The sequence below is a fragment of the Astyanax mexicanus genome, chromosome 2, assembly GCF_023375975.1.
Source record: "Astyanax mexicanus isolate ESR-SI-001 chromosome 2, AstMex3_surface, whole genome shotgun sequence".
Lineage (NCBI taxonomy): Eukaryota > Metazoa > Chordata > Actinopteri > Characiformes > Acestrorhamphidae > Astyanax > Astyanax mexicanus.
In genome coordinates, this window is record NC_064409.1 from 20,805,587 (window position 1) to 20,832,563 (window position 26,977).

Below are 26,977 nucleotides of genomic sequence, written 5' to 3' on the forward strand. Positions count from 1 at the left end.
AGAAGTTGATGATTTAGAATTTTTATACAGGTTTTAATACCTTTTGAAACCATGTGAAAGACACTTTTTGTTTTTACAATTATGTGCAGTAAATAGGGTTCTTTAAAGGGTTATTTTTAAAGGGACTTAAAGGGACAATAGCTGATAGTACCATATACAGCACTGGACAAAAAATAAGAGACCACTTAAAAATTATGAGTTTCTTTGATTTTACCAAATATAATTAATATAATTTAGACAAAGATGGAAGATCACAAGCCATCAAACCAAGCTGAACTGCTTGAATTTCTGCGCTAGGATAAAGGCATAAAGTTATCCAAAATCAGTGTGTAAGACTGGTGGAGGAGAACATGCCAAGATGCATGAAAACTGTGGGTTATTCCACCAAATATTGATTTCTGAACTCTTAAAACTTTTTGAACGTGAACTTGCATTATTTGAGGTCTGAAAGCTCTGTATCTTTTTTGTTATTTCTCGTTTTCTGCAAATATATGCTCTAAATGACAATATTTTTATTTGGAATTTGGAAGAAATGTTGTCTGTAGTTTATAGAATGAAACAAAAATGTTAATTTCACTCAAACACATACCTATAAATATCAAAATCAGAGAAACTGATTCAGAAACTGAAGTGGTCTCTTAATTTTTTCCAGAGCTTTATTAACCATGTCTATGTTCATCAACGTTAACTTCTCTGGGCTTGGAGGAATCTGGAATAGGTATGCACACAGTGAAAACATGTATTGTGGCCAGATTAATCAGTTTTATAGATATTATTTTATAAAAATGTACATCTTGTGCTCCAGATTCAGAAGAAGGAAATACAGTCCAGACTGTTCTCAGCAGCAAATCCAAAATCCATGGTTTGTCATGTTATGTAGGTCTGTAAGTACACTTCTGTGATGCAGCATTAATTGAGAAAAGTACATTATTTTTTGCATCTAAAAGAAACACATGTTGCCTAAACAAGTTTCAACAAGCCAATGCAAAACCACACGCTGCATACACTACAAAGAAGTGGGTATGGGTACTGGATTGGTCTGCGTGCAGTCCTGATCTGTCCCCAATAAAGAATGTTTAGGGATTTTTGCAACGGTTTATTTTTAGGAGTGACCACTGGTTGCTCAGGGTACACTAAAACTGATCTACACTCACACTGGCTCAGTCTGGTGCCTCTATTCAGTAAACATGTTTGTGTTGCTGTTTGGCCGTATCAAGTCCCCTTCTAAGTAACAGAAGAATTTCTCATCAGTATGAGTTTGGAACAGTTTGTAAAGTTTTAATAATGTAGGTGTTTGGTATATCTTTTATATAAAACCTTTTTTGTAAAAATAATTGTAAAAAATGACTGTACTTTATCATACTTTATCATACTTCTGATCATATAGGACACTTTATAGTTTCATAATTACAGATTGTAGTCCTGTATCTGTTAATCAGCATACTTTATTATTATCCTCCTTCTTTCACCCTGTTCTTCAATACTCAGGACCCCACAGGATAGAAAACCAAAACAGAGCAGATATTATTATTATGTGTTGTGCTGATGGTCTGATGGTCGCATACAGCAGTGCTGCTGGAGTTTTTAAACACTGTGTTTAATCACTCACTGTCCTCCACTCCTACCTCTAGCTGCTCCACCTTGTAGATAAAGTAAAGTTGCAGTGGTCACAGGGTGCTGCCAACAGGACACAGGATGGTGTTTGTGGGTTACTCTCGGTCCAGAACCTCTGTGGTGGTCCTTCCTTTGGGAGCCTGAGCATTAAAAAACAGGGTAAAAGGAGGATATTAAAGTATGGAGAGAAACAGACTACACTCTGTAATTCTAGAACTATAACATTGACCCCCACCAATAGTCCATTTGTTTCATTAGGCTACCATATAATGTAAAGTTGTGGCCTGTGTTTGAGTGTGTGTGTTGGGGTGTGTTGAGATAAATGTGCATATTTTGAGATAAATGTGTTGAATAGAGCCGCAGCTGCATTCAACACCTAATGTGTGTGTGTTAAGATTCCTCATTATGTTTGTGTGACAAGGTCATTGGATCAGAATGGTATTCACACAACCGCCCTGACCCTTTTCCCCCCAGAAACGCCCCCAACCCCCTCGTCCAGACATGCAGAAGTGGGTCATCGTTGCTGGCAAATGGCCCAATGTCTGGACAACCCAAACTGATCTGAGCTGCCTCGAACGATGAGAAATGGTGTATAATATTAAATAGACAATTTCTATATGATCAGGGGAAGAGGGTTAGAGGTAGAAGGATGAGGCACCTACATAGGTAACTTGATCTGTCAGTTGATAGGTCAGAAGATAGAGTCGTATCTATCTATCTATCTATCTATCTATCTATCTATCTATCTATCTATCTATCTATCTATCTATCTATCTATCTATCTATCTATCTATCCATCCATCCATCCATCCATCCATCCATCTAGGAAACCTCAGTGGATGATGGGAAATGCAGTACTATAGACACAGTGTAGATTCCAGTACTTGTTTCAGCATGACATGACAGCCTGTTTCTATATTTAGAACAGACAGCAATCAAAGAGGAAACACTGTGAGAAGCTCTTCATGTTCACATCCCTCCTCTAGCTTTTGAAGTGTTAAGTATTCAAGGTACATAATGATGGGTGTCGGCTGTGGGGGCGGCTGTGAATCAGTGCTCAGATGATCCAGACAGGCATGGAGCTGATGAAATAAGCTGTACATGTACTTTTAATAACTGTGTCTTTTCATATGACTGAAGTATATTAGTATATGAAGCACATTTATTGTATTTAAAGTATAACATGATATATCTAGTACACGTTTTGGATTTTTAAAAATCATGTACTCTTCATTTAGTGTTTAGTCATTCTTTACACAGCACTGCCTTACTCTTCCCTCACACACCTCACACACACCTCTCACATACACACACACCTCTCACACACACTCTGCAGATTCAGCTCCCCCAAAGAGAGAGAACAATAGAGTCTCACACTTCAGTTTCTGTGCAGGTGGTTCTAGAGGTTCCTCTGCGGTTCTAGCTAAAGTTACTACAAATTTACTAGCTATAAACTCATTTCGGGGTCAGTTTGGGGGTACTTTCTCTGTTGCAGCTGAGTCACTAATCTTCAGCAGGTAATAGCTGTTTTATAGCAGGGCGCGTTTGGCCGCCTGGCTGCGAGTCATCCGGGCTACGTGCGGGGTGGCACGTGCTGAGCTCGCTTATTCATCACAAAAGCTGTTTTACTATAATTACTGCTTTTACTATTGTCATTCTTTTTTATTTATTGTTATTTATTAAGTTTTAAATATCAGCGTCGAGATAAAATCAGAATTACAATAAATTATTGCTGCATTATTGTTTTTTACTGTGTTAATAATATTTAAACTGTGCAATACTAAATAAATAAATCTACACAGTAGTATGTAATATATTTATTTAAAGCAAACACAGATTCATAAAGAGTGTATTTAAATCAATATTTTTTAATTAAGAAAACACTCCATAAAAGAGAGCATTCTAAAATTAAAATACATGTTTATTTATTTGCTCACTGAAAATAAATGAAATCTATTTTGGATATACATATATAAAAACGTGTATTATATATGCAAATATATAAAAAAATGAAAGCAAGTATATATCATGCTGATTTTCTTTTTAAAGTACATAGATTTTTTTTGCTCCTGCAAAATGCTAATTAATAAGGAAACAATTTCTCATTTTCTACTGTGTTTTACTGTGATGTCATTATCACCTTCTTATTTAAAAACACAGTAAACGCTTCGTGTTCAGATTCGCTACTTTAAAAAAGCAGGGTTGTCCATCAGATTAATACTTTTGTATTTAAATACGTATATTATATATATAATTGATATTGATTGATTTTGCTGTGATGTGTTTCTGTTAAAAAGCACAATAAGCTTTTTCTGCTCAGATGCTGTAAAAGAAATTATGTCTATCATGCTGATGCTTGAATGCCTGTGGAAGGTTTTTCTTTTTCCTCTTGGTTTCCCACTTGATGCAGTGACCACCAGCACGTAGGCATCTTGGATGCCCTCTTGGTGAGCTGGCCAACATCTAGCAGAGTGTAGAGGATTTACTGGATGGAAATCTTTATCCCATTAAAATATGACTACTGTATTTAAGAAAATTCCGTTTTATGGCTTGGAAATCATGCATTACTGCACATTAACAAACGCACGGGAGATCAACTATTTATCGGTGCTGGTTCATGGTAAAATAAGGGTATAACTTTGATGATTTCTTTGGTGATTTTTGGTTAGTTGTAATTCTGCCTGCCAGATGGCGCTGTGCGCGCGGCCGCCTCCTCGCCTGACGTCACAGGCGGTGGAGTCACGTTGCTGTCCGGGTTTAAAACGAGCATGTGGGACACCGGCACCGGCCAGATCGAGAGCAGCAGCGCAGATACAGCAGTTTAACCGGGTTTAAGGTCTTTACCGGAGACATTTACAGATACAAGTTCGTGGTAAGGCTTTGTTTCGACACCATCACCGAGGAATGACGAGGGAACTCACCCAGAACAAAATCCAAAAGATCTGGATCCCTTCCAAAGATGAGAATAAAGCAGCTGCACCACGGAAAGGTGAGGAAATCCCAGATATACACACACACACAACCTGCTCTGACTGCAGCGGCGGAGAAGATGCTCCTCACATTCTGTTTATTATCTCCCATCCATGTGCACCTTGCTTATGTAAAAAAGCTAATAACTATCATATTAATGCACATTAGTAACCTGTATATTAAATAAAAAATGAGTTTTTTTTATCTTTAAATCACATTTTAACATGTAGACCATAGAACAATACAAAATAATACTGAATTAAAAATATATATAAATTATATGAAAATAAATAAATACTAAAGCAGGTGTTTTCACTAATTTAAAACAATTTACCTTATACTTAATGTAGACAAAAAGTAAAAAAAATGTTTCATGTTGATTGAAGTCTAAAAATAATTGAGACTTTACAATGAAATAGAAATTCTATAAAATTACACAGAACAGCCTATTCTGTGGCATTTCCCTCCAAATGTTAAAAAGAAGAAACAAAAAATCCACATAACATTGAAAAAAACATTGAATCGGTTCTTTTACCATAATAAATATAAAATGTTTTGTGAAACAATGTTTTATATATTTTTTCAGTTAAATAAAAAAATGATTTGTGTGTCGAATAAGTATATCAAAATATTAGAAAAAATCGCAAACAAATAAACTTAAATAAGCTAAAAACATAAATTATTTTAAAAACAATTACAATAGAAAAAAAAAACAAATAAAATAGAAAATCTGCATTTTTTTAAATAAATTATAAAAATGACATAAACAGTATAAATAAAATAGCATTTATTTTTTACAGAATTTACAAAACAAATAAACCAAATCGCAGGTGTGACGTTTTCCTTATTATAATAAGTGTTTTAAACATAAGAACAAACCAAGTAAAACGTTGTTGTAAAAACAAGCTTTTGTAAAATACAATAAATAATTCTTTAAAATATCTATTTTGTAATAATACATTCAATAAAATAATAAATACATTAGGTATAAAAAAACTTACTGTGTTTATTGTACATGGATGGGTGAAAGAAGCCTTGTTAACACAGATAACAGCAGCGTGGTGGATCTTAAAGCTTCCTGTGGGAAAAAAAACGCTGCTTAGTTTTGAGAAGTTTTACTGATTAATGACTAATGTCCCCAGCTCCAGCTCCAGCTGATATTTACAGTGTTTATCTTTATAGTGAGTCTGTTTGCTGTTTAAATATCACACCTCGTGTTTGCATTAACTCTGTTGATCCCCGGGGTTTATTTAGACCTGTCTTTAATCCATTAAACTTATTTATTTTTCTATTTAATTAATGATAATGAAAGCTGCGTCATGCACTGGTTGAGTGACGTGGTAGCCTAGCAACAAGATCGTGATGCGCATCAGTCGGACACTCCGCTTTTGTTTATTAAGTATAAAAGCCCTTTCTGCGTCACTTTAAAACACTGTGTTTATTTAATGTTTTTGACCTTTCTGGTAACGTCACTGCAACATCACTTGTTTTAGTTTTTAGTTTGGGAATCTTACTTGTAACGTTATGCTATGTCCGTAATGTTAGCTGAGAACGTTATGTGAAACGTTCAAAAATTATTATGTTTTTAAAATGTTTCTGGAGCATTATTTCTGTAACATTACTGGCTAACCCTTGTGGAACCTTTTCAAAAAGTTCCTAAAAAGTTTTGAAATGAACTTGTTGGAGGAGTTGGGAGGTAGTTGAGTAGGGGTGGGCGATATTGCACTACAATAATATCACAATATTTGATGATATTTTCACGATAACGATACTCTTGGCGATATGACACAACACTGAATAAAAAAAGAATACAGAAAAAAAAGAAAAAATACAAGAATTTGATCAGATTCGGAACAGAAGTCAATGATCCATAATGTCATGATACTAATAATGCACTTTGAATATCTTTATATATCCAGGATTAAAGTAAAAAAATATATATACTGGACAGATATAATCTGTCTCTAGTAGGTATATAATGGAAAATGAGAAACAGTGTAATTCTTTTCTTAAAAACAGCAAAAAAGTAGTACCCTGATCTGATAATTAGGGCTAGGTGATATGACAAAACATTTCAGGGTATAATATTGTTCATGATACAAAAAATGGCACACCCCTTATTGACACTGAACGCAATCAAATCCTCACAGCAATGCTCCTATAAAGTTTAAAATATATAAAATCTACTAAATCTAAAAGCTTTTCCTGGACAGTAGAGCCACACTATTTTAGCATTCATTTTATTAAGATAAATGTATTTATTTTTATTAGATTTAAAGTTATACCGGGGTGTATAGTCTCTCTTTAAATTATAAATGTGTACATAGGATATTGACATCAGCCCTGAATCCCTACATTAGTGCATCCCTAATAATAACAGTGACTGAGCAGTTGTCCCAATACTGAAGATTTAGTAGTGAGTAATCAGGTGCGCTGTGGCACTATGGGGTTCTCTAAAGCATATATAAGAGGGGTCAGCGTCGGTGGTCAGTCTGAGCTGGGTAAAGGTTAATGAGATCAGCGGCGGCTCCTGCTGACAGGGCAGAGTTTGGGGTGGCACAGCTCCTCTCGGGACGTTCCTGTAAGGAGGCCGGATTAGGCCGGCTGCTGGCGCTCAGCCTTTCCATTCATTTGCATTGTGTCTCTGAGTGCTGAATGGAGACACGCAGGCTCATGTAGCTTCACACATCTGTGTGAATGTGTGTGTGGGTGTGTGTGTTAGTGTGTGTGTGTGTGTGTAAAAAGTCTACAGTTTATATTGACCCACTAATAAAATCTGAGGCATGCTCTCATTAATGTAGACGGTGGGCTTACTGATTGATCTGTGCCAGTCTGACCTACTTGTCAATGCCCCATATCATGGAAAACTGGATTTTCCATGGCGGTATCATACACTGCAGCCAATCAGGTAATCTAGCCGTACCCTAGCAACCACCTATTAAAACCAAGACAACCATTTAGCAACAACTTGGGAAAACATAGATACTTCTAAGATACTTCTAGCAACACCCTAGCAAGACCATTCTACAGCAACACTGTAGAAACCTGCTGCAATACCACAGAAATTCATTTAGCAACACCATAGCAACCACTTAACAACACCATAGCAACCACTTGGGATATCATACATACCACTTTCTAGTAGTGACACCACCTTCAAATTTACTGAAACACCATAGAGACCGTATAGCACAATAGAAGTTGTCTAGAAAAAACAAGCAACCACTTACCAGCACCATAGAAACGTCTTGGGATACCGCTGACACTATTTCCAGATCCAGATCATAGTGACCACCTAGAAACAACCTAGCAACCACAATTTAACACTGAAGCAACACCACTGAAACCCACTGGAATAGCATAAAAACCATGTGGCAACATTATAGCAGTCTTTTAGCAAAACCAAATCAACCACCAGAGTAACCATTAGAAAAGCATTGTCACTACTAGTCTACTACTATCAAGACCAGCTAGTTTATAGCAACCACTTAGCAACACTGTTGCAATACGATACAAACACATTGGAATACCATAAAAACATGACCTCTCATTCAGCCTACAGCACTTTAGCCCCTGTCACTCACATTAAAGTTCTAAGGAGTGATGTTCCTGCGTGTTTCAACACAGCTTGCTTTTTAAATGTGGAATCATGCAGCAGTATAGTCAATCAGAATAAAGAGAGTTGTGTACATCTGTCCTATAGTGACAATGTTTTTGGTACATGATGTTTCTTATATGTTACGAATGCACTTCAAGAGGGAAAAATAAAATACACCAAAAATATGGGATACTGGCTCTTTAATAGCTCTAATGGCCCTTGAATGTGGACACAGCTCTAGTGTATTAGGTGTTAAAAACATAGTTTAGGTTTGGTCTCCTGCAGGAATGTATTTATATTTATCTTATGAGCATGCATGTGTGTGTGTGTGTGACCTGGTTCCAGCGTGGCGGGCTGGTCAGTGATTTGTCGCCGAGGGAACTGGCGACGGCTGGTCAGGGGCACGTGATGTTAAGGCACGTGGATGGGCAGTGGAGCGAGGGAAAGGGAAAGAGAGAAAAAAAAAACTGAGGAAAGCTCCTCTCTCTTCATTCCCGCAGTGCCCATGCTGACAGCGCCCCCTTCACGCCCCCCCCCCCCCCCCCCCACCCCCCAAAAACACATTCATAGCAACACACACACACGCTGGGAGTGACCTAATTCCTCATGGAAGGGGGCTCGTGCAGAAAGAGGGGATGGGCGGGAAAGGTAATCGAGTTTACACACACACACACATACGCAGACACATGCTCATCTGAGTCATGTGCTGCTGAGCGCTGCAGCAACATGGGCTTCGTAACATTATCTAATCAACAGGTTTATGCTCTGTTAAATCCAAATACGTATAAACCTCCCTCCAACTATGTAAAAAATATATTTAACTCCATTATAATTTAGATTGATTGATTCTGGCTTATACAACTTTTTGATCGGTTATACACATTTTTACAGGTTTCCAATACTAATGACACTAATGACAGTGCAAAATGGTACCTTTCTTACATTTGGTACCATTCTTACATGTGGTACTACAGCAACCCCTTCGCAACACCTGGGATACCATAGAAACTGCCTAGCAAAAGATATCCACCTACTTATTAACATAGGAAGGGTTATTAAACAGCAACTAATCACTATACCGCGTCAACCACCTAGCAATACTATAGCACACAACTGCAACACCACAGTTACTACATACAGACTACAGACTGTTTGTAAAGACCATATCAACCACCCAGCATCTTCATATTGACTAACCTAGAAAGACTTTAGCAACACAGTGAACACACACAAAAAGGTAACTAGAATACCATAGCAACAAACTAGCATCCTCTCTTTAATTAACAAAATTGATGTTGCTTTTCAAATTCAAAGCATCCGTGCACACACATACACCACGTTATCCACCTATTTGTCAAGCTAAACCACCTAGCAAAATTATGTGTAGCAACACCATAGAAACCACCTACAGTAGCACAGCAACCGTTTAGCAAAAACACCAGGTACAGTTTTACTCTGTTGACCACATAGCAACAGCCTACTGTGTATTTTTTGTCTGTTGCTGGACATCCAGTCTTGGTTTTCTTGATATGCACTGAACGTTTAGTCGTGGGTATTAAAGCAGTTGCGCCCCCTTTGGTGAAAATGAGTAGAGCAGCTGTACTATATTTCACCAATGCTTGGCAGTGACCACATACACGTGCAATTGTGCGTAACTGCAGCTGCAAAATTGAGCATTTTATCATCCATGTCCTAATATTTACTACTGTCTCTCCCCCTCCCTCTTTCTCTCTCTCTCTCTCTCTCTCTCTCTCTCTCTCTCTCTCTCTGCAGCGAGTGGTGGCCCACATTTGGCCAACCCTCCTACAGTCATAGTGATGGTCGGCCTTCCTGCAAGAGGCAAAACCTACATATCAAGGAAACTCACACGCTACCTCAACTGGGTTGGCATGCCCACCAAAGGTACACTTGTACAGTTCCAACTGTAAAATAACATATTAGCATTAGCTAACCGTTATATAGCCCTTAAACTGCACTGGCAGGTCTAGACTTTCTAAACTACATACTCTACAAAATAGTTTATTTAAGATATTTAGTTCTTCATAATAGATACTATTCACATAAATTCCCTACCTAATCTATAGTAGGTCGTAAGTAATTTATATTAGATACTGAATCATTTGGAGTAAATGTTGAAATAATTGTATGAATAAATGTTGAATAATAGTAAATTCTGAAGAATTCAAAGCATTCCTAGAAGATAATAAATTGCTCATAGTGGATAATAGTTCATAGTAACTTCTGAATAGTTCATAGTTGATACTGAATAGCTTATAGTATGTACAGAATAATTTATAACAATTCATGAATAATACACTTAATATGCTTAATAGTCGTACTGAGTATGTTTTTAATTGTTCCAGTCTTCAATGTTGGCGAGTATCGCAGAGAGGCAGTTAAACACTACAGCTCGTACGATTTCTTCAAATCTGACAACAAGGAAGCAGTCAGAATCAGAGAGTAAGTCCCGCCCACACCTGCGAGATGCTACAACAGCTTTTAGTTTTTTTTATCCATTTTTATTAATTTAATTCATTTTTGTGTCTGGTTTTGTCCATTCCTGCAGACAATGTGCCTTAGCTGCTCTGCGAGATGTCAAAATTTACCTCACTGAGCTGGGAGGACAAGTCGCAGTAAGTGTTTAATCTCTGAGCAAACACTCTAAAGTTACATGGTATTAAAAGTACATAATAACTGAGAAATGGCCAAATTAAAGATACTTTATTGCTATAAACCAAGCTGAACGGCTTGAAATTTTGCATCAGGAGCGGCATAAAGTTACCCAAAAGCAGTGTGTAAGACTGGTGGAGGAGAGAATGCCAAGATGCATGAAAACTGTAATTAAAAACCAGAGTTATTCCACCAAATATTGATTTCTGAACTCTTAAAACTTTATAAATATGAACTTGTTTTCTTTACATTATTTGAGGTCTGAAAACTGCATCTTTTTTCTATTTTAGCCATTTTTCATTATCTGCAAATACATGCTCTAAATGACAATATTTTTATTTGGAATCAAACATATACCTATAAATAGCCAAATCTTCACTGTCTGCAGGTCTTTGATGCCACAAACACGACCAGAGACAGACGAGAGTTGATCCTGGACTTTGGCTCTGAGAACGGCTTTAAGGTGGGTCTCTTATCCTGGTATTTCGGTGACATGGTGATGTCGTAAGCAGCTGTTGTGAACGAGCCTCTCTGACTGTAAATCTCTCCTCTCTGCAGATCTTCTTCATCGAGTCCATCTGCGAGGACCCGAGCGTCATCGCTGCCAACATCATGGTACATTTACAGACATTGACAGCGTATACATTTCAGTCTGCGGTGCTTAACCTGAACTTAAACCCTGTTTATTACATTAATGGAGGATTAAATCAGCTCAGGACTGGTGTTTAGAATGGGTTGTCACAGTGTGTGAAGCATTAGCTAGAAGATACAACATGAAGCCTGAAGTTTGTTTTACATTAGTTGAGGAATAAATCAGCTTTTATTGCCATGTTGTTACACTGTTGAGGGGTTTAGAATGGGAAGATGCAGTGTATGTACCATACGATATTTATTATTTATTCTGACACCTGAAGATGCAGCTTAAAGAATATTTATTACAGTTATTAAAGAATGAGTCAGTTTATATTCATACTTTTACTGTGGTATGTGTAGAGTGGATCTCTACAGTAAATGTTGTGAGTGATGTCTAAAGGTGCAATTTAAAGTAAACTGAAATAAATTCATTTATGTCCATGCTTCTACTGTGGTACGGTATGTGTACAGCAGATGTCCTGTGTATATAGTTTGCCATCTGTAGATAAAGTCTATTTATTGGATTATTATTGGAATAAATCAGTTTATATCCATACTTTTACTGTGATATGTTTACAGTGGAAGAATGCAGTTTAAAGCATATTAGATTAATTACAGAACAAGTTAGTTTATAACCATGCTTTTACTGTGGTATGTATACAGTAGACAGCCATAGTATATATTCCCACATCAGAACATACATCGTAAAGACTATTTATTACATTAATTACAGAATAGATTATAGTTTATATACATACTTTTGTGTGGATCAGCACTGCATATAATGAGAGATCTGAAGGTATAATCTAAATAAAACTGAAATAATGAGATTTATATGTATCTTTTACTGTGGTGTGTTTACTGAAGATCTCCTCAGTATGCTCTGGCATCAGAATATACAGCTAAAAGCCTATTTATGAAATGAATAAGAAAATTAATGTGGTATGAATTTTAATGTGGTATGTATACAGAATGGAATGGTGGAATGCAACATTATATGTTGCGATGTCTGAAGCTACAATTTATTGTCTGAATATATGTCTGAAGCTTACAATATTAATTTAATTTATTAAATTAATATTGGAATGAATCAGTTTATGGCCATGTTTTAGTGTAGTATATATTCAGAATGGAATGGCATCAGTTTATGGCCATTCATGTGTAGACAGGACTGTTACAGCATGTGTTGCAACAATTTTAAAGCCATGCTTATTAAATGTATTATATGAAGAATATATGATTGAATATCCATGCTTTTCTATGGTTTGTGTACAGAAGACTGCCACAATATATGTTGTGACATGTGGAGATACAAATTAAAACCCAGTTTATTTGAGTAATTTCGGAATAAATTTGATTATACTTATTATACTTTTACTGTGATATGTGGATGGCTCATCCTCACTGTATTTGTTCTGATGTCTGAAGCTACAATTTAAATACTATTTATTAGCTTAGTATTAGAATATATCAGTTTTATATTCATGTTTTTACTGTGATATACACGTGTAAAGTCTGGGGATACAGTTTAAAGCCATATTTGTCACAAACATCTTAATGCTTCTTAAGCTTTTAGACATTTTAATATAACTATGCATTATGACTTGTGATGATTAATTATCATATAATTAATATAAATATCAATAATTGGATGCTCCATGTGTTCCTCCACAGATTTCCTGTAATTATATTTTTACTATAGTCTAACACCTGCATGCTGTTTACACGTGAACTTCCTTTTCCAACAGGAAGTGAAGGTGTCATGTCCGGACTACCAAGACTGTAACAAGACGGATGCCATGGAGGATTTCCATAAGAGAATTGAGTGCTACAGAGTGAACTATCAGCCGCTTGACCCGGACAGTTACGACAGGTACTCTCTTCACAGTCACTATCTAGTCCGTTTTTACTCAGTTCTGTTGTACTATGTGTTTTGACAATGACAAAATATATTTATCTATTTATCTATAGGTGAAGAGCTGGTATAAAACTGTCCTCTTTGTCTCCTTAGGAACATGTCCTTCATCAAGGTGATTGACGTGGGCCGCAGGTTCCTGGTGAACCGTATTCAGGACCACATCCAGAGCCGAATCGTCTACTACCTGATGAACATCCACGTCCAGCCGCGCTCCATCTACCTGTGCCGCCACGGGGAGAGCCAGCACAACCTGCAGGGCCGACTGGGCGGAGACTCAGGACTGTCCACAAGAGGCAGGAAGGTACCGTCTCTTTTGACAACAGCAAATTTAGTATATTTATGAAGTTTATGGTCGCTGTTATGCAAAAACCTTTAAATCTTTAAAAGAACAACTTTACAGGAAAATTCAGTAAAAAAGGTTTTGTTTCAAGTCATTTTGCATCATTTCTATTGGTCCATTCATCATAAAATTCTGATGCAATATTAAGAACAACTGCCAGATTCACAGCGCTGAGTGACCTCAACCACAACCGCAATTTTATATATTTTTTCAGCCGCCTTGTGAAGCAACCTTCACCTCATTAAGAAGGACATCAATACAGAAGCACAGCTTGTAGCTAATATTTATAAGATGAACTATAACAATGAAAGAAGCTCTGTCTTGATGGATTGCTCTCTAAAAAATGTTTAACAGGGTTCCTCCCCCTTTTTAAAAAAAGTCAAATTTAATGCTTTTTAATACCTTTTTAAAACCTCAAGAAATATAATTCAACGCCCAAAAATGTAGTCATAACTTCTTAAGTAGAAAATCATTTATTGGATTGAAAATGAAATCTTAACGTTTAATATTTTCTTCAAGAAGAACATATTAGCATGGTAGCTAGCTCTCCGCTAACGCTAGTTTTCTCCCCGGTAACATAGCTAACTCGCTATTAACGTTAGTACGTTAGCTAGCTTGGCGCTAATGTTAACTCCGCTAATCTTAGTCCTCTCTCGTTAACATTAGCTTGCTCTACGCTAACCTTAGATCTCTCCCCATTAACGTTAGCTAGCTCGCCGCTGATGTTAACTCAGCTTACCTTAGTTCTCTCCCCAGTAACCTTAGCTAGCTGCTGCTAATGTTAACTCTGCTAACCTTAGTTTATTCCCCAGTAATGTTAGCTAACTTGTTGCTAACGTTAGTATGTTAACTAGCTCGCTGCTAATGTTAATTATCTAGATCTTCTTTATAAAGATTTTAATTTAAGACATTTTTAGACTTTTTAGGCACCCACGGTGTGGTTTAAACCTGGCTTAAACCCTGGTTTAAGTGGGCCTTAATACTGGGGGATAGTATTGTGATGTGCAGGCAGGCATTAAAGAAATGCTATTAAAATGTGTTAGAATCACCGTAATCAAGGGAGAGGTGGGATGCATGTTCACATTATGCCAAAACGTGAAAAACGTTAAAAATGGAGATGCTACATTTTGGTATTAACATTTGGTAGAAACTTGATTAAACAGTCTAAAACTAAATGTTTGTTGTCTCTCTTTCTGCAGTTCTCCAGCGCTCTGGCCAAGTTTGTGGAGGAGCAGAACCTCAAAGACCTGAAGGTTTGGACGAGTCAGCTGAGACGGAGCATCCAGACGGCCGAGGCCCTGAACGTTCCATACGAGCAGTGGAAAGCACTCAACGAGATCGATGCAGTATGTACAACTGTCCTTTAACTGTCCTTCTACTGTCTTTTAACTGTCTTTCTGTCTTTGAACTCCTCACTCTTTCTTTCTTTCTTTCTTTCTTTTAATCCCTGTGTAAACAGTACTTACTGTTCTATATAAATACATGTGCCCAGACCTGCGTAATAAGCAGCGTGTACTATTCCTACAGGGCGTGTGTGAGGAGATGACGTATGAGGAGATGAGGGAGCGTTACCCTGAAGAATTTTCTCTGAGAGATCAGGACAAATACTACTACCGCTACCCTACTGGAGAGGTAGACCTCAATTCCTTCATACAACATCCTTAATCATACACTTTTAAATAGAAGTAACTGCCAAGAGATATACAGAACATACACTATATGAATAAAAGACCAAAAGTGATTGGACACCTGCTAAATTATTTATTCAGATGGCTATTAAATGATATCTACAGCTCAGGGAAGACTTTCTACTATAGCAGTTTTTGGAACATTGCTGTCAGGATTTGATTGCATTCAGCAGTAACCAGAGTGTTATTGGGGTCAGGATGTTGGATGATCAGCACTCTAAACCAGTGCTCCACAGTTCAATGCTGGGGGCTTTATACGCTTTGTAACATATAGGTTCATGCTTATTTAGAGTCCTATTCTATTGGCAGAACTTCTCTATGAGTGCTAGACAAGTTGTGTGTTTGTGTGCACTTGCACATCTGTGTCAGCAATAGGTGCAACTTTAAGTTAAAATAGCTCAAATTCTTAGGTTAGAAACAGTGTCTGCAAACTCTGGGCCACTCTGTTTATGTAGTGTTAGGAACGTTTTTAATGGGTTAAATAAGTCAATGTAAATGTTCTTAATAACCACAGCTGTACCACCTATGCAGTACCAGTCAAAAGTTTGGAGACACCTTCTCAATCAATGTTTTATTTCCTGCATAGTACATTAATACAGAAGTTATCCAAACTATGAAGGAACACAAAAGGAATCATGTAGTAACTTAAAAATTAAAAAATGTTAAATAAACCAAAATACTAATTTACAGTAAGTGCTCTTATCTGGGGTGCTGTTAGCCTGTGGTGTAACTCTGATAAACTTATCCTATGCAACAGAGGTAACTCTTGGTCTTCCTTCCTTGGGGAAGTCCTGATGAGAGCCAGTTCCATCATAACATTTTTAATGGTCTTTTGGACTGCACTTACTCAAATAGAGCTATTCACTGTATATCAACTCTACCTCTTCACAAGTTTACAACTGATGTTCTCAAACACATTAAGAGGCAAGGAATTCAAGTAATTAACTCTTGACAATTTCAGCACAGCTGTTAAATTAAAGTAATTCCGGATGACTCTACCTCATAAAAAGCTGACTAAAATATAAAATATGTTCTGTTTTTTTTATATCTTTATATATTGACTTTAGTATTAATCTGCAATTTAGAAAAAAAAATAAATAATGAAAAAACACTCAATTTAAGGTGTGTCCAAACTTTTGACTGGTATAATATTGTATATTTTTAATATTGCACATTTAAGAGGGAAGAAGAATTGTTCCCTGTTTGACAGTGGAAGCTCTACCGTGTTCTATTCGACTAGACAGATAATAGGGGACCATTCTAAATTCATCTTACAATGATTTTGAATTACCAATATTGGTGTGAATCTGATGGATCGCAAACAATTTAATTTGTTTATCTATCTTCTCCAGTCATACCAGGACCTTGTTCAGCGGGTGGAGCCTGTGATCATGGAGCTGGAGAGACAGGAGAACGTTCTGGTCATCTGCCACCAAGCTGTCATGCGCTGCCTCCTGGCCTACTTCCTGGACAAGAGTGCAGGTAAGATCTGCACGACCTTCAGACCAAACCTCACCTGATTTCTGATGCTTCTGTTAAACTGTCCTCTAATATAACTGAACCTCTGACCTTCTTGCTGCAGATGAGATGCCCTACCTCAAGTGTCCGCTCCACACCGTGCTGAAGCTGACCCCAGTGGCCTACGGTAAGAAACTTCCCATAAGAAGTAGCATAACCTGTTTTAGCTGTCTGCCTGAGACTACTGCAGCTAGAGATGCTAAGCTAACAGTGGGGTGTTGTGCTGTGTGGATATTTCAGGGTGCAAGGTGGAGTCCATCTCGCTGAACGTTGAGGCGGTGAACACACACCGGGACAGACCTGAGGTAAAAACACAACTTACACTATACATACAGCAGTGTTCATTAAATTAATGAAAACTACAATAAAAAATATACTTTGGCAACCTATTTTCCATAACAAAAAGTAATATTTGAAACAGAGAACTATGATATATTACATTTTCCATCAACAAATAAAAACTAAATGAAAAATGTAAACCTCCTTACAACCTAGATGTTCAAGATTCACCCTCTTTTTTTTGCTCTCCAACAAAAACAACTTTGAAATTACATTTTCTAAATCATGCTGCATGCATGAGGATGGTAAGGGAGCGTGTAAAAAATGCTGTTAACAATGTTTGACTAAACAGAAACTAAATAAAAACTAAGGGGCAACAAGGGGCTACATATGAATATATTCGCCAATGAATAATAATCAAGGACGTTTTTTCGAGGAATCATTTCATTAATTGTAAAATTAAAGCATGGTATTTTTACTTACTTCTTTTAACGTGGAACAACAGGCTTATGAAAGCATTATGCTCTCCAATGAGGATCTGTGAGAATCTTTCCATTATGGAAAACACTCAATAATAAGCGTTTCTTCAAAGTTTCTTTCAAACCAACTGCAAACCAAATTTCTGCGACTTTACTGCTTTATTTCTCAGTTTTTAATGACAAACACGCGTCCTGCTGTATAATCCAGTGTCTGAGGTGAACTGTGAGTTTACTCACGGCCGTGTGTACAGTAGATCAGAGCCTGATATTAATGCATCTGGCCAGTAAGCAGTGTTTTGAATCATTGATTTGAATTTGCATTTGATTCATGAACCGATTCACTCAGTAATTTGATTCTACACTCAACCCATCATGTCAGTTCCTCAAAGAATCCAAACAACACACAGGTCACATGATAATTCATGAAATATCAGCGGATTTTAAAGCCTTCAAGCCATAATATTGATATTGTGACAGTTTGTTGCTATGCACACCGAGGATATCTAAAAAAAGGAAACCAATTGGGAACTAGGTGAAATTTTGTATTCATAATTGCTCTTTAACCACACAAAAATATGTTTTATCTGATGACTCGATTAATCAAATAAATTTTCAGTAGAATACTTGATTACTAATATATACGTTAGCTGCAGCCCTACTTCACTCTATCTGTTTAAACAAAATGATTATTCAAATATCATATCAGTAAAATCAAATTCTCTGTCCCTCTCTCTCTCTGTCTGTATAGGAGATTAAGAGAGGTCCAGGAACGCTGATCAGGAGGAACAGTGTGACCCCTCTGACGAGTCACGAGCCCACCAAGAAACCTCGTATCGACGCCCTGGATGACCCGACCATCCCTGAGCTCACCCCAGCACCACTCACCTTCTGTGCCACCACCAACAGCTCTATCGCTCTGACCACACAGGTATGCTCCATATGACTCCCACAGACTTCCAGATATGTGTTTATTTGTGTGTGTGTGTGTGTACTATATATGTGTGTATGTGTGTGTGTGTGTGTTCACCACAGCACTCCACACTGCTTCCACTGCACTGCTCTAACTGACCACAGCTGCTCTATCGTTCACCACAGTTAGAGGCCTGTAGGCCCTAATTCCATTCTCATCACTCACTCACTCACATTCTCTCTTCTTCCTTTTCTTCATTTCTCTCGTGATCATTACGCCACAGCACGGGCTTGGTCAGGCTTGCCTGTAAGTATCCGTGCCCAATTCGGAGTCTCTTGCTTTTGCATTTATTTGCAGTTCTTACACCAGCGCAGATGGCTTGATTAGTTTAACAAAGCAAGTAATTATGTAAAAAAGAAGAATGTTGATAATAAAGCTAATTTACACAATTTCTACCCAATGCATGAAGATCATCAGATTAGTTTGTAATGAAAGATGCTGTAGAATGCATTTATTGAGGATTTTAAGCTGCTATTCTGCATAAATAATAATAATAATCCTGTCAACTTGGTTGGGGTGAAAATTTGTTAGTTTGAAGTTGTAATTCAGCTTATTTACCACCCTGTTGATGTGCTTCAGAATGGAAAACAGATTTTTCTTTTACTAAGGGTGTCTAAAATAAAAAAAAAGGTATGCTCTGCTCTGATTGGTTGGTTCGTTGCACTCGTGACTGCTCAAAGCAGGCACATACAGTATTAAATAGCACTTATTATTATAGTTTAAAAGGTTTTGGCTGGTTAGCTTTTAACCTTGTCCTCACATATACCTCACATACTGTAGGTTCTTTAGCTATGGTACTTTAGTATAGATTTATGGATTAATCGTGTGTCATACTGTTTCAGAAACCACATAAACATGTCTATTATATTTTACTGAACAGCACAGAACAATTGCAGACAAATGTTTAGGCCTAGATTAAGGCCTTCAGTTTCCATTGTGCTACTTGGTTGGATACACTGTAAACTTCCTTTACTTTCAAGCTTTATTTGCCTTGTAGCTCCATTACAAAACTTAAGAAGCAGCAGAACCTCAGACACCAGAAACATCTCATCTGATCTGCATCAACTGCATGTGGGGCAAGAGGCAAATTGTGGAAAGTAAATTTTCACACACTTTCACTTTATCATGACTCCAGGCAGCTAAAAACTGCTGTGTAATTTAAGGATTGTGGTTGCACTCGATTAACTTCACCTTCCCACACACTGTTGCATCACTCGCTTAACCAGCATGCCTGGCATACTCGCTTACCCGCATCACCAGTGACAGATAGCACGTTACGTAAGCTTGCAGCATGAGTGAGTGTGTGTGTGTGTGTGGGCATTGCCAGCTGACTCGGCTCATTGGCATGGCTATATTTCTTGGCTGTCTTTGTCTTCTAATGCTTTCATTTGTTTTGTCCTCTAACACTTATCTCGTCTGCTGTGTGTGTCTCTGTGTGTGTGTGTTTGTGTGTGTGTGTTTGTGTCTGTGTGTGTGTGTTTGTTCTGCATGTCTACAGACGCACTGTGCTCCACTACCTGAAAGTCATGTCAGTGCTTCTGTTTCAGAGGTAATATTACAGACTGTGGATAGGCCAGGTTTACAGTAGAGGTGGAAATGACTGTGCAATATTAGATATTAGGCTGAGTAATACAAAACTGTTGTAGATACTTGACCCATAACGCAAGTATAACAATTATAATATATTTTCATTGTGTGTATCAAAGTACAACAGTAATATATACAGTACAAAATGCTGAATAAGGCCAAAAATATCATATCGGACCATAGGTATTAGTATAGAATATAATATAACACCTAAAAGTTAGATTTTTGTCCAGTTTGTATTTATAATTATTATAATATAATAAGTGTCAGTTAATCAAATGTCAACAATCTTACAATTAAATAATATAACTTTACTAAAATAAAAAATACAGCTCTGGAAAAAAAATGAAGAGACCACTCCAGTTTCTGAATCAGTTTCTCTGATTTTGCTATTTATAGGTTTATGTTTGGATAAAATTAACATTGTTGTTTTATTCTATAAACTACAGACAACATTTCTCCCAAATTCCAAATAAAAATAGTCATTTAGAGCATTTGTTTGCAGAAAATGAGAAATGGCTCAAATAATGCGAAGAAAACAAGTTCATATTTATAAAGTTTGAAGAGTTCAGAAATCAATATTTGGTGGAATAACCCTGTTTTTTATGCATCTTGGCATGCTCTCCTCCACCAGTCTTCACACTGCTTTTGGATAACTTTATGCCACTCCTGGTGTTAAAATTCAAGCAGTTCAGTTTGGTTTGATGGTTTGTGTTCATCCATCTTCCTCTTGATTATATTCCAGAGGTTTTCAATTTGGTCAAATTAAAGAAACTCTTTAAGCGATCTCTTATTTTTTTCCAGAGCTGTATATTTTTAAATAGACTATAATTAATATAATGTGTTTAATATACTGTATATTATATACTCTATGTCCAATACTTAGCCTAATATGTATAAAACACAAATAGTACATTCTATATTATATTTCTTCCTCCGACTCCTTACACTCCTTGTCTCATTGTCTCTCACTAAGCCGTTCGGGTTGAACCGGTTGGTGAAAGTGGAGGGAGCTCAGGGTGGCATTTGCTGGCATTTCAGCAGAGTAGGGCATCTGAGACCCGATCTGTTCTGGCTCTGTCCTGAACCGAGCATTCAGCTCATCACTCTGCTGAGGATTCAGTTACATGCCGAGGCTTTACCTCACATGACCTCGCTCGAGTGAGGCCATTCAGTTTGAGGTTAAAGCGAGGAAGAGGAGGAGGAGGAGGAGTAAGGGGGGGTGTAATTAAACCCTGTGCTGGATCTCAGTGTTTTACGAGGGCTGGAATTGGAGTTGTAGAAATTACAGTACATTTCAGTATTCTGACCGTGGCTCAGGTTCCAGCTCTGAGGACTGGTTTACAGCTCTGGAGGAACACTGCGAGCGTCATGATGTCACCATGATTCAGCCAAGTGGACAATTTGTTTAGCAAATAGTGAGACTGGCCAGATCTGTCAGCACGGTCCTCTCTGTATCACTTTCACCTGGCAGAAACTATTAGCCTGCCTGATCCAGTTCTTAAACAACCATTAGCCCCATTACACACAGTTTATTACGTTTAAACGTGTCATCAATACAGACACTACAGAAAGAAAAACAGAACCATCAAAAACAGAACCAAAAAAGACAAAATAATCCTTTATTATTATTGTAAAGCAGCACAAAGTGTAGAACAGCAGTTTCAGAATATATATTTTACAAACAATATAATATATGAAAACATCTATATATGCAAAAAATACAAAATACAAAAAGATATAAATTTAGAAACCTCAAATTAGAGGAAGCCCCAAAGCAGCTGCCTAGCAACAATATGCTGTAGCAACACCCTAGGGACCTCTAACCAACATCATAGCAACCGCATAGCAAAACCAGAGCATCCACATACATTAGCAACACCCTAGCAACCTCTAACTAATGTTAAAGCAAACACATAGGAAAACCAGAGCAACCACTTACAGTTGCAACACCCTATCAACCTCTAACCAACATCATAGCAGCCACATTGCAAAACCAGAGCAACAACTTACACTAGCAACACCCTAGCAACCTCTAACCAACCACATAGCAAACCCAGATCTACCACTTACACTAGCAACACCCTATCAACCTCTAACCAACATCACAGCAACCACTTACAGTAGCAACACCAGAGCAACAACTTATAATCAATGTTTAAATAATGCAAAGAAAACAAGTTCATATTTATACAATTTTAGAAGTTCTGAAATCAATATTTCACAGTTTTAATGCATCTTGGCATGTTCTCCTCCACCAGTCTTACACACTGCTTTTAAATAACTTTATGCCACTCCTGGTGCAAAAATTCAAGCAGTTCAGCTTGGTTTGATGGCTTGTGATCAGCCATCTTCCTCTTGATTATATTCCAGATGTTTTTAATTTGGTAAAATCAAAGAAAATCTTAAGCTTTAAATCTTTTTTTTCCAGAGCTGTATTATGAGCTTTGTTATGTGTTTATGTATATATACTAGCTGCTCAGGTCTTCAGTAATCACTAATCATAGTCCAAATCTCTGCCCTCTTTCTATAGAACCTGAAGAGATGTGCCACAGAGAGCCACGACATCCCTCAGCTTTGCCAGTGAGACGCTTAATTGCATCAGCTGATTCCTACAGGAGACGCCGCCACCGTCTGCCACCAAGCTGTTTCTCCACAAGCGCTCCTTCTGAAGAGTCTGAGAACCTTCAGCTTCTTCTGTTCCCCTGAGTCTGGACAGGATGTGGACACTGAATGGCTACCTGGGCTACCTGGGCATTGTGTGTGGGCATTTAGCAAATAATGAATGAATGAATGAATGAATGAAAGAATATGATGGTCTATGAGAGGGGCGGCATTTTCTTAATGCAGTGGAATGAAGGAATGGGAAGAGTTAATGGAGCACTGTGGAAGGAATTAATGCTCCATAATGACCTCCATTCATTACAGTATGCCACTGGGTGCCACACACAGTGTGAGCAATAGAGAGAGAGAAGCTTGGTTTGAACCAGGTGAGCCCGCCAAAAACGAGACACACCAAAGACTGACTGACTGTCAACGATTGAGTCACGCAAGTACACAAGGCACTCTCAGTGTGCCTTAAATTAGGCCACATACACACAGTACTGATTTTCTGAGTAGAGTACCCTAGGGGGTGGAAATCGCAAGGCATTTTAACGATGCGTTGCCTACGGTAACGATGATATCACGATATACTCTGATTCAACAATACTCGATATATATCACAAAAGAAAGATGTCTATGATACTTCACAGCATCTGTGTTACTGAAAATGATAAAACACGCCTAAATAAGCAAATACCAGGAATTGGATGAATTTATTGGTGTCAGTTTCACAGAATATAACAACCAATAATCTTTACACTTTTAGGAAGTCAAACTGAAGTGGAGGGTGGGTTTTAGGGAATGGGTTATAGAGCACCTATATTTTAATAAAAATATTTTATATTTAATCACAAATGAAAACGATACACTATACATCGCAATATATCGCGATTATTATGTCCCACCCCTAATTAATGCCCAAACTTTTGACCCCTACTCCCATGCACTGCTGCTGGCTGTTTGTTTGTCATCGTTTTTTTGTTTTTATTTTGATGTTGTCAGTTTGAGATACGTGTCATGCACTGATGAGAGATTATACTGTGTGATGTAATATATGTGTGTTTCTTATTAATGAAGGCGCGCTGAGGATGAATTTGATTGGTCGTGATTTTAACGATTGTGTGGATGTGTGTGTTTTTTGTAACTGAGGGTGTTTATACTGTATATTTGTGCAGAACTTGTATCATTCATTCTTTGGTTTGTTTGTTTGAGTGTTTGTTTGATTGTTTATCGTGATGCTGATGGAGAGAATGAGAGAAAATGATTTTTTTTGTACCGGACGGATGACTGCATTCCCTAGAGTGCCTAGTGCTTCGGCTTTCCAGGCCAACGATGCTTTATTTTCTGTACTCGTCTAAGATTTCACTACGTTCTGCATCACTTACGCAACCGTTTGACTCGTTTTATTTTTGGTTTATTTACTCTTCCTAACGTCTTAGAAATGAGTGCTAGAAAAATTATGCACATGTTAAACCAACTGAGATTACGTTAATATTAATATTTAATATTTTATTTGCGTATAAACTTAATGTAAACCAAATGTTTACAGTTTGGATTTGTACTATTTGTAGTGTGAAAAGGAAAGAAATTCAACATAGCTTTACTGTTAACACAAGTTATGTAATGATGATATATTGTATATATATCTTAACACCAATCAGCCATAACATTAACACCACCTGCAATAGTATTTGGACACCTTTAGAAGTTGATGCAGATCCTTTAAGTTCTGTTTTTTTTTGTTGTGAGGTGGGCGGAGCCAACTGGTGAAGACCTGCCTGATATTTTGGAAATGTTGGATGTTCTGACCCAGTCCAATCCAATCAGATTCTTAGATTCTTACACTCTTACCCACCCATTTTTTCCCTGCCATGTCAGTGGTTTTAATGTTATGGCTGATCGATCTCTATATATGTTATATCACTTTATGAGGAGCCGTAATGTGTCAAAAATGATCAATATAAACTTTCAACTTTCAACTTTTTTTTTTCCTTAAACACAATGTAGTTTCAATGTATATCACTCCTAACTGTAGTAACTAATTATTTTGCTTACGATACTTGAATTCTATATTTTATAACGCTGTATCTATTTATTTATTTTTAATATAGTGTATATGTATACATGAGTTTTGAGTACAAGGCACCTTCGCTGGTTCTCATATCATCAAATGTCACTGTTCCGCTTCCTTTATGAGGAACAGAACCGTTAAAGATGAATGATTTCTTTTGTATTTGCTGGACCAATAAAAAAAAAACTTATCTTAAAAACTTATCTGAAGACTGTATTTATTTTGTTCACCTGACCCACAACTGGGTCTTACATAATCAAACATAATCACATAATAAATCAGTGTTTTTCACGTCATTTAATAGAGGAATTATTATACATTAACGCATGTGGTTAATCTGGAAATGTAAACAAAGTCATTTTTTATAACACAAATTAATCATGTGACCAGATGTTAACAGATACTGGTGACGTATTAGTGATGGTTTTATCTCGAGATGTAACCACAGCATCGCTGCTGATGCTGAGTTCAGACGGTAGATTAGTTTTTATTTATGCTAAAATACACTGGATTAAATCTTAAACTCTCACACTGAATACTTGCCACATTTCATTTACAGAAGCTATCCTATAGTATTTTTATTTTATTATTTTCATGCAATTGACACCATTAATAAAATAAATAAATAAAAATATAATACCCTTTACATTCTCTTACATTTATTATTCTATTTACATTAAATCTCTTATTAAATAGTTAAGTCCTCAGAACAAGAAGAGTTGCTATTAATCATAATTAATTACAGAATATTGAACAGAATATTGATTAAACAGATTTTTTATTGATTGACAGTACTACTTAATAATATCTCTCTATGTTTTATTTTTTTTTTTATATAGGCAAGGCATGGCACGTTCATTTATATAAAACACTTTCATACACAGAGACAGTGCAGAGTGCTTTAAGAGAAATGATGCAGACTTAATGCATAACAATTTAAAAGAAAGTTACAAGTAATTATAATTAAACTAATAAAAAGTGATAAAAACTTAAAAAATAAATTATTTAAAAATAATGAAAATGAAATTTAAGACTGAGAATACAATAAATAAAAGTTGAAATATAAGAAATAAACTGTAAATTGTATTAGGGTGTGGAATCATGGAATTGTAAGAGTCAGAGTATCAGTAGGTTCTTAGGTATGGCACAATGTTCAGCTTAAATGGGTCAGTACCTAAAATGACAAACAAACAAGACTCACAAAAATCTTTGTACATTTTCAAATTCCAATCGTTTAATTGTAAAGCACAGCTCAGAACATGGCTTTTAGATTTTTTTTTTTTTGATTGGTAAGATTATTTATTATTTATTTTTTTATCATTCTTATTAGTAATAAGAGAAATGATGATTACTCTGACGTTTTTCCTATGACTCTCTGCCCCACCCACCTTAGCAACCTCAGACCAATCAAAACTATTGTTACAAAGTTGTGCTGCTGCAACACTTCAGCAATTTAAAGAGTGATGACGCTACAGTCTTATCTGGAGCATTTTCTTGACTCAACCCTAGTTTTGCTATAATGAACCCCGCCTACACGATGCGGGGAGGGGAACCGTGATTATGTTGCTTGGGGTACAGTTCAGAACAGCTTGAGACGGTTCTCAAGTCAGGTCCCCCCCCGCAGCTAGGTGAGTGATGAAGATGAGGGTAGTGATGGGGTGGAGGTGGGTGCGAGGTCGAAAGTCACGAAGGTGGGGAGCACCTGGGAGGTATATATAGGACCAGGGGGAGGAGCTTGGGATATTGAGACGTGGTTCATATCCCAAAATTTCGTTAATTCTTAACAACACAAAAAAATACTGAACATAAAATCTATGTCAGAATAAAATTTATAAAATTCCTATAAGAGATAAATGCACAATTAATTAAATTAAGTAAATGAAGTAAAATACTATGATATATACTGTATACTGTATAATAAAATACTGTATGATACAGTACCAGACAAAAGTTTGGACACCTTAAATTCAGTGTTTTTTCAATTATTCAACATGATCTGCATTGTAGACAAATACTAAAGTCATCCAAACAAAAAGTG

The 26,977-nt window shown here is 36.9% G+C and overlaps 1 protein-coding gene across 3 annotated transcripts; it reads left to right on the forward strand.

Annotated features, from left to right (window-relative positions):
- The first annotated feature begins 4,380 nt into the window (after positions 1-4,380).
- Positions 4,381-25,138, forward strand: pfkfb3 (6-phosphofructo-2-kinase/fructose-2,6-biphosphatase 3). Of its 3 annotated transcripts, XM_007234973.4 has the most exons (17): positions 4,381-4,603; positions 9,956-10,084; positions 10,546-10,642; positions 10,749-10,815; positions 11,241-11,315; positions 11,411-11,467; positions 13,234-13,358; positions 13,497-13,704; positions 14,943-15,089; positions 15,271-15,375; positions 16,784-16,913; positions 17,014-17,076; positions 17,190-17,254; positions 18,456-18,635; positions 18,901-18,923; positions 20,176-20,226; positions 22,798-25,138. In XM_007234973.4, the coding sequence occupies exons 1-17, from the start codon at positions 4,519-4,521 to the stop codon at positions 22,802-22,804; spliced, it is 1,614 nt and encodes a 537-aa protein (XP_007235035.2). In that variant the 5' UTR covers positions 4,381-4,518; the 3' UTR covers positions 22,805-25,138. The 3 variants fall into 3 exon arrangements, with proteins under 3 accessions (XP_007235035.2, XP_007235034.2, XP_007235038.2); XM_007234972.4 differs by lacking the exon at positions 18,901-18,923; XM_007234976.4 differs by lacking the exons at positions 18,901-18,923; positions 20,176-20,226.
- Positions 25,139-26,977: the final 1,839 nt, after the last annotated feature.

What these genes read in the sequence shown, in the direction of transcription:
- pfkfb3 (XM_007234972.4), top strand. Translation starts at nt 4,519, where the DNA reads ATGACGAGGGAACTCACCCAGAACAAAATCCAAAAGATCTGGATCCCT. An exon ending in AGCTGGGAGGACAAGTCGCA is followed by an intron (nt 10,816 to 11,240) that starts GTAAGTGTTTAA and finishes CACTGTCTGCAG; the next exon opens with GTCTTTGATGCCACAAACAC. An exon ending in ACCGCTACCCTACTGGAGAG is followed by an intron (nt 15,376 to 16,783) that starts GTAGACCTCAAT and finishes TATCTTCTCCAG; the next exon opens with TCATACCAGGACCTTGTTCA.